An 8,015-nucleotide genomic window follows, 5' to 3' on the forward strand; every position below is an offset into this window, starting at 1 on the left:
GGTTCGCAGGAGGGCAAGTGGTGGTTGCCGGCTCAGTTACCTCTCTTGTCACATTGGGATTTTGGTTCTTACTGCTTCAAGTTGAGCTGCAAATGTAGGTGAGACACACTGAGTTTTTTCTGTGTAGTAGCTACTTCAGCTGTGTCTGCTCAAAAAGCCATAAGGGATTTCCTTCACAGAGGCTGGCATTTCATAAATCTGCTCCATCTTCCGTGGTGCCAGTAGCTTTGTTTAGCATGAAGCAAGTCCTATGGAACTGATTTCTCGCAAAATGTGACTTCCTTTCACGTGGCCATATTGTATAAAGTCCGTGGTATTTTCAATTGCCAGGGAAGCCGTGAAGCTAGAACATAACAGCATTTGCAGGTCATAATTTCTGTTATACACAAGTGGCTGGTTTAGTCTGTAGCAGAAGATGACACGGCTGTTTTATATAAGTCTTGGAACTGTAAATATAAAATGTTGATGCAGCTGCTGGAAAAGTTGTCTTTTCTGTATGTCACATTCAGCTTGGCTAACCTAGCTCTGTAGCAGCTTTCTACTGTTGCACCTATCGCAGGAGACACAGAGGAAGACCAAAGGAAAATGGATGTTTTGTTTCTAACGAAAAGCATTAAATGCCTGCTGACCAGATTTTCTTGCATTTGTTAGCTCTTACGATGGTTCTCTTGTTTGCTCGTTACCATTGACAGCTGTAGTTGTAAAAGGAAATGGGAATAGCTGCCACCTCTGCCAGTGCAGTTGAACAGCATGGTAAATCCCACTGAGGGACTTGGTGCAGAACTCCGGAGCAACACAAGAGCTTCCATGGCTCTTAATTCAGTTTTAGGGGGTTTGGGTTTTTATTGGTTTCATTTTGAATCTGGAGAATACCTGTATTTATAAAGTATGCTATAGATATTATGCTAAATTTTGGTTTGTAAAGTTTTGTGATGTCTTATTAGTTGTTTGCATTTTTCCTTTCTTTTGGGGGAAAAAATGTGATCTCATTTTCAATAGGCAGAGGTACTCTGGCTTCCCAGTATTGATTGTTTTTTGAGGGAAGGGGAAGTATCGGTCCATGCAAGATAACTGGTTGTTAGAGTGGTTATTTAGTACTTCATTTTTATATCTACTTCCACTTTGTTTTCAACCATCCATATAGAGAGCAGCAACTACATATGCATGTAGCTGTCTTAAAATATCAGTAAGCATCTTCACCACCACGATTATGATACAGTGGGGATTTTTTAGTAATTAAATTGATGCATGTCCTTTGCCTTTCAGATTAAGGAGCAGAAGGTTGTAGTTGATGAGCTTTCTAATTTGAAGAAGAACAGGGTAAGTGTTTACAAATTTGCTTAGAACTATTTCATTTTAGCATCAGAGAAATAAGCATAGAGACAAAATGGGAAACAAAATCGGAGCACATTGTCTTTTAATATGTTCTTAATACAGATTTTAGTACAGATGTGGTCTACTGTTTTCAGAATAGTTTGTCCTCCAAATGAACTGATTATGTACACTTGTGCAGTGTAACAGTGGGGTGCTTGTTTTCCTTCTATGTTCTATCTATTTCATTCAGGTGTTTGAGTTTATAAGAAGACTTCGTGAAGAATTCTTATTTTTCACGTGTATGTGTAAAATGGAATCTGATCCCTCGTGTATGAGGAAAAGAGAAGTGCAAAATAGTCCTGGGTTGATCATGAAATGTTTTTGACAGTATGACATCAGATGATTGGTGGTGCCAGGGCAGAACTTACCCCTTCACTTTTACATCAGAATGTTATCTCAGCAATCCCACATCAGCTTCTGCTGCAGTGTGGTGGCCAGAGTTTGTTGCTTTGACTTAACACAAGATTGTTTTTGTTTTACAGAAAGTTTATAGGCAGCAACCCAATAGCAACATATTCTTCCTCGTAGACCGAACAGAAACGCTGTCTCAATGCAAAAGTAAGTTTGCACTGTAAAGTTGATCAAACAGTTAACTATTTAAAAGCTGTATTTGTAGCTTTTTATGATTTCAAAGGGATATTAAAAAACTGGCAACTGTATATCAAATGCAAAGTAGACTTCAGACGTGCCTGTTTTTCTGGGTTGGATAAATGTGAAAGTGTTTCCATTTGATACATGGATGTGGTAAGGGCAGCAAGTGCTGAAGATGTAGGAAGAGCAAGGACATCTGCCCCACAGAGTCACTATTCCCAGTGCCCTTTGGGAAGCTGTATGGCACTTTGCCTTAAAAAAAAAAAGTCTAAAGCTTACATGGGATGAGTAGGAAGAAAATAATGACAAGTTAAACTGGAGGCTCAGCTAGAAATCTTTATTTCAGAGTATGGATCTGTGGCATTATGAAGGTAGGAGAATGGATGATAAAGAGAATTGATGAATGAACAAATGTTAGAAATACATAGATTTATTTTCTGGAATGAACAATTGCTACTTTCATTTTCCTTTGATTTGAGTGTTGACATTTTAATTGACAGTTCACTTTTCTTATTATTAAAAATGTGTAAATCATACTGATTATGTAGGCAATAGTTTGCCATTCTCCTAATTCTTTTACTTGTAGTGTGGCTTTCTTTGGGAGGAAAAAAAATCATAGTCTTTGTATAATCGAAGAGGAATAAGATCCACTGAGTATGTTACTTAGTGTTTTATGTTTAACTGAACAAGTGGCTGCAGATGCTCATTTCTGAGAGATACTCTTAAACTTATCTAATTGTAAACTCACTCATAAACTTACTGGTTTATGAAACTGATTGTTTCTGTGTTTTTCTCTTGCACAGATACATTAGATGAATTAAAGAAGGCACATCAGGAGATGGAAAACTCAGAAAAGTCTAAAATCAAGAAATAATCCATCTGAATTCCAAGTCACAATGTGTGGTATTTGTTGCATTGTTACCTTGTGTAGCCAGCATACTACCCATGACTTCTTTAACGAAGACATACTCTGCCGTCTTAGAAGAAGAGGACCAGACAGTAGCCAACAGTTAGTAAAAACTGCATCTGATCTGTCGTATGAGTGTCTGTTTTCTGGCCATGTGCTTCACTTGAGGGGACTGATGACTCCTCAGCCTCTGGAAGATGCCAATAACAATATTTTTCTTTGGAATGGAGAAATTTTCAGTGGAGTGCACGTAGGAGATCTAGAGAATGACACTGAAGTAATGTTTCATCACCTTGCATTATGCAGTAGTGAAGCAGGCGTTTTGTCGCTCTTTTCATCACTTCGGGGTCCATGGTCTTTTATTTATTATCAAGCATCTAGGCACAGTTTATGGTTTGGTAGAGATTATTTTGGTCGTCGCAGTTTGCTTTGGCAGTTCAGTAACGAGATTGGCGGTGCTTTCAGTCTCACATCTGTAAGTGCTTATTCCGAATCAGTTAACCAATGGCAAGAAGTCCCAGCATCTGGAATTTTCAAAATCGATCTCAAAGCTTATGCAACAACTAAATCTTTGTCTTTAACGTTGTTTCCATGGAAGTACAGCTCCGCAGAAAAAGCAGTAGAAGAAATATTCATGAATGTTCTGGACCAAGTTTCAAAAGACTTACCTAACCACGTACGTCTCGTGATGAATGAATCAAAACTATGTCTCACAGCACCAGTTATCCCCTTAAATAAAACAATTTCTGAAGTTTCAGGTGAATGTCCAGGCACTCATATTAGCAACATTACCCACGTGGTTTCTGTAGAAACCCTGCAAGGATTTCTTGCAGATGAACACAAGAAAAAATTAGTCCATGCGTTTACTGATGTTTTAAGTGAAGCGGTGAAGAGACGGGTTTTATCTCTCTCTAGAGGTGAAGATCAGAAAGCAAGCCAAGTTCCAAACATGTCTGACAGGAAAGCACGTGTTGCGGTGCTCTTCTCTGGTGGCATTGATTCTATGGTTATTGCAGCCCTTGCTGATAAACATGTGCCTTTGGAGGAACCAATTGATCTTCTCAATGTAGCTTTCATAATGAAAGAACAAGCTAAGCAAAAGGGTAGCACTAAAAACCCTACCAATCGGGGAGTTCAGCTTGGTTTGCTTGCTTCTCAAGAAGGTCGTCAAGATCTTCATGCTAAAACTGCTGCTCATTTACCTTGCTTTGATGTTCCTGACAGAATCACTGGTAGGGCAGGACTGAAAGAATTAGAAGCCATTAACCCTTCAAGAACCTGGAACTTTGTGGAAATTAACGTTACACTGGAGGAATTGAAAAAAATGAGACAACAATGCATTAATCACTTAATTTATCCTTTGGATACAGTCTTGGATGACAGCATTGGCTGTGCAATTTGGTTTGCTTCCAGAGGAGAGGGTTTTATTAGTAACCAAGGAGAACTGAAACCATATAAAAGTCCAGCAAAGGTACTGATATTTTTGTTTTCTGTCTTAAGTTTGACCAGTGAATGTGAAAACAGTTCTGAAACAGTTTGTTTCAGAAATCCATGGGGGTCTTCAATATTCATAAGGCTTCTGAAATTCAGTGGCAGAATGTAGAATAGTTCTGTAATTATAATCTTTGTGTAATTTTGGAGTTAAGAACTGCAGTCAGTTCTTTTGTCGTATATTTTTTTTCATTGAGCTTGAGTAAGCAACAACATGACTAGGAAAATAATAACCATCATCTATTGTTCTCGATGTTTTAACTCCAGTAGTGGAGTAACAGCTGTTCAGTCCAAACTGAGCAGGTTAACATATTTAGAGGTCACAGAATGGTCAGGGTTTGAAGGGAGGTCTGGAGATCATCTAATCCAACCCCCCTGCCAAAGCAGGTTCATCTAGAGCAGATTGCATAGGAACGTGTCCAGACAGGTTTTGAGGATATCCAGAGAAGGAGACTCCACCACCATTCTGGGCAGCCTCTTCTAGTGCTCTCACACCCTCAAAGTAAACAAGTTTTTTCTCAAGCACAGGTGGAACTTCCTGTGCCCCCCTTTGTGCCCGTTGCCCCTTGTCCTGTCGTGGGGCCCCACTGAAGAGGCTGGCCTTGTCCTCCTGACACCCGCCCTTTAGGTATTTATAGGCATTGATGAGATAAATGTTAATGCATTATTAAGTAATACTGTTTTGTGCCAGCATCCCAGCCCTTGTAAAATTACTAGCATCTTATTTAGGCATGCTGTTTATGTGACGAAATAGCAAATAATAATGGCAGAAAAGATGATTACGTGGATTTTCTGTAGAGTCTGATTGCCAGAACTACAAAGAGTAGTTATTTCCTTTTTGTACCTTATTTTTATGTATGTAGTATTAAGTAAAATATTTTTAGTAACTAGGTGATTTTCTTAGGAATTTGAGTCTTATTTCTCACTTCCTAATTTTCTGTTGGTTTCTGTAGGGAAGAATAAACTGTTTAATTTCAGGAATTGGCAGTCTACTGCTGCCTTCGCTTTTTGAGGCTCCTGTTACTTTTCTACTAATTGCTAGGTCCTAAAACCAAACCAAACCAACAAGCAAAAGCAATAGCTTTCTTAAAAACTACTGCTGTAGAGCGCAGTGGATTTAGTTGACTGATCTACTTCAAGTTGTGCATCTCAGATTTGCAAAACTAACAAATTCATCTCAGGTCCAAAATCTGTTGAAATGGGTCATGAGTTAATAAAACATAAAGCGAAAGTGTCATTTTTCCCATCAGTTACTACTGTGCACAGGTCAAAAATGAGTAGGCTGCTAGCTGGTGTCAGATCAGTAAACAGACTTGATGGTTTATGTTAAGAGACTTTCACTCCTCTAGTGAATTGCTGTTGAAGGCACAGTAGTGTTCTTTCTCTTGATAACATTTTCTGCATTTACTGACCAAACAGAACAGTATGAGATGTTGTTTTTAGTTGGTGCAATGCGGTGGTTGCTAACCAGTAGCTGGTAAGTTAACAGCAATCTGGGTGTATGTTCATACTGCATCATCACTGGTGACAATGCTTGTGATAAAGGCTGACGTTCAACAAATGCTGTTTATTCTAACAGAACCTAACAACAAAGATAGTCTTCAAAGATAGCAGTGTATTTGTGATGCACACAACATTGTTTTGTTTTTTTCCCTTTGCATCAGTAGAAATACACTTTTGGGTCTGATTGTGAACCTATTTCAAGTTCCCAGTGACTTGGCTGGGAACTGTTTCAGGCACATACCATCGTGACAGGTACTATATTTAGAAGATGCCTATTAAAGTTATTCTCCTTAAGCTGTAGTTAAACGTTCGAGATGTGTTACGTGTTATTAGCTTGCATAGATACTAAGAAAGATTTCTTTTACTCTGTTTTCTTAGGTTGTGCTTACAGGAATTGGAGCAGATGAACAGCTTGCTGGGTATTCCCGACACCGTGTTTGCTTCAAGAAGTATGGTTTAGAGGGTCTGAATAAAGAACTTGAAATGGAGTTGGATCGTATTTCTTCTAGAAATCTTGGTAGAGATGACAGGATTATTGGTGATCACGGAAAAGAAGCCAGGTATTATTGTTTTAACGTGAAGCAAAACTGGTTTTGCCGGTTAGACTTTGCTCTTAACACTCCAACAGAAAGCTTCATTTGAAACTTCTATCCATTTTACTGTCTCTAAGTTCTGGTGCAGTTTTGTTAATGTGTACTGTGTTGTGGGATGTTTTGTTTTCTAACCAGCAGTCTGTAGTACTGTGGAAGTGTTAGTTGAGGTAATTTAACAACTTGAACATTGCATTTTCATCTAGAAGCCTTAAGAAGCAGCAGCAGATGTTGATATAGGCAAAATCAAGTTGGTTTTATCATTTTAAGTGCAACAGTCTTTTGCACAACTTTGAAATGTTCTGGTGTCATCATCTGGGGAATGACTTTGGAGAATGCCAACGTAACACAGAAGCCACGTATTCCTGTCCATGCAGTAGAGGCATGATCAATATCCACTGCATTTCCTGGTGGTTAATCAGAAGAGTTAAAGAAGGTTTTATTTGTGTTTACTTCCTCCATGCTACCACCAACTTGCAAAAAATTCCTTAGATGTTGTCCAGCAGCAGAGGCCACTCAGGTGCTTGAAAAGCCTTTTGCTGTGATTTTTGTGCCAGTGTTTTTTCCAATCTGTTCTTAGTGGCACATTTTCAGTTCAGCAGAAAAGCAGTTGCAGTGGTGGACAGGCAGTGCTGTTAATTGCATGTGTGATTAGGTACGAATGCCTGGAATTTGGAATGTTGTCAGAATTTGTTGTGTCAATATTTTTGTTTCAGAGTTACAGTGTCGCTTCATATGGTATTTTAAAATACCTAGAGGGTATCCTGAGAAGTGTTACTTCAAAAGTTGTCTTGCTCTTCCACTGTGTTTTCTGATTTTCTTCATATTTTTTGTTAAGCATAAACCCAACATTTCTGCTGCTTTTTCTTACTCTTTTCTTTGCTTGACTGATGAAGCCTTCCAGGCTTCTGAGTGTAAACATGGTTATGTTTTCTTTCTCCAAAGCAGCTTGTGACATTAACACTGGAAGTGCATCAGTGGTTAGAAATTGACACAGACTGAAGTCTTTGTATGCAGTAAAGGGGAAAACCAGGACTGTGTGTATGAAGTTTTTACAAGGTTTTTCCCCACGTATCTTTCCTACAGGTTTCCTTTTCTTGACGAAGATGTTGTTTCATTCTTCAATTCTCTGCCCATCTTAGAAAAAGCCGACTTGACCTTACCTCGAGGAATTGGTGAGAAATTGATTCTGCGCCTTGCAGCCAAGGAGTTAGGCCTTACAGCTTCGACCCTTTTGCCAAAAAGGGCTGTACAGTTTGGATCTCGGATTGCCAAGCTAGAGAGCAACAGTGAAAAAGCATCGGATACATGCAGTAGACTGAAGTTATTTTCAGTAGATGAATTATAAAGGTGCATCTTAGAGATGTTGCGTTTATTCTGTCGGCAAATTCAGTAAATCTTTGGAGTGTTCTTAGAATGTTTGGTCTGGTTTTTTTACATGCTTGGACATAGTCTTAATCATCATAGTAATATATGTAGGTGTGTACTCAAACTAGAGGTTCGCTGTGAATGCATCCTTGGGCCAAGGGAATACTGGGTTCCAGGGAAGAGCGGATAAC

At 38.9% G+C, this 8,015-nt stretch overlaps 1 protein-coding gene across 2 annotated transcripts; it reads left to right on the top strand.

The window, feature by feature from the left end:
• The first annotated feature begins 1,266 nt into the window (after positions 1-1,266).
• Positions 1,267-7,873, top strand: ASNSD1 (asparagine synthetase domain containing 1). Of its 2 annotated transcripts, XM_010155427.1 has the most exons (5): positions 1,267-1,320; positions 1,857-1,932; positions 2,769-4,343; positions 6,245-6,426; positions 7,543-7,873. In XM_010155427.1, the coding sequence occupies exons 3-5, from the start codon at positions 2,862-2,864 to the stop codon at positions 7,802-7,804; spliced, it is 1,926 nt and encodes a 641-aa protein (XP_010153729.1). In that variant the 5' UTR covers positions 1,267-1,320; positions 1,857-1,932; positions 2,769-2,861; the 3' UTR covers positions 7,805-7,873. The 2 variants fall into 2 exon arrangements, with proteins under 2 accessions (XP_010153729.1, XP_010153728.1); XM_010155426.1 differs by lacking the exons at positions 1,267-1,320; positions 1,857-1,932 and having other exon boundaries at positions 2,799-4,343.
• The last annotated feature ends 142 nt before the right edge of the window (positions 7,874-8,015 follow it).

Source organism: Eurypyga helias, unplaced genomic scaffold (genome assembly GCF_000690775.1).
Source record: "Eurypyga helias isolate BGI_N326 unplaced genomic scaffold, ASM69077v1 scaffold30637, whole genome shotgun sequence".
Taxonomy (NCBI): Eukaryota; Metazoa; Chordata; class Aves; order Eurypygiformes; family Eurypygidae; genus Eurypyga; species Eurypyga helias.

Coding starts and splice junctions, on each gene's coding strand:
- ASNSD1 (XM_010155427.1), top strand. CDS start 2,862: ATGTGTGGTATTTGTTGCATTGTTACCTTGTGTAGCCAGCATACTACC. Junction 4,344..6,244: donor CATATAAAAGTCCAGCAAAG/GTACTGATATTT, acceptor CTGTTTTCTTAG/GTTGTGCTTACAGGAATTGG. Junction 6,427..7,542: donor GATCACGGAAAAGAAGCCAG/GTATTATTGTTT, acceptor TCTTTCCTACAG/GTTTCCTTTTCTTGACGAAG.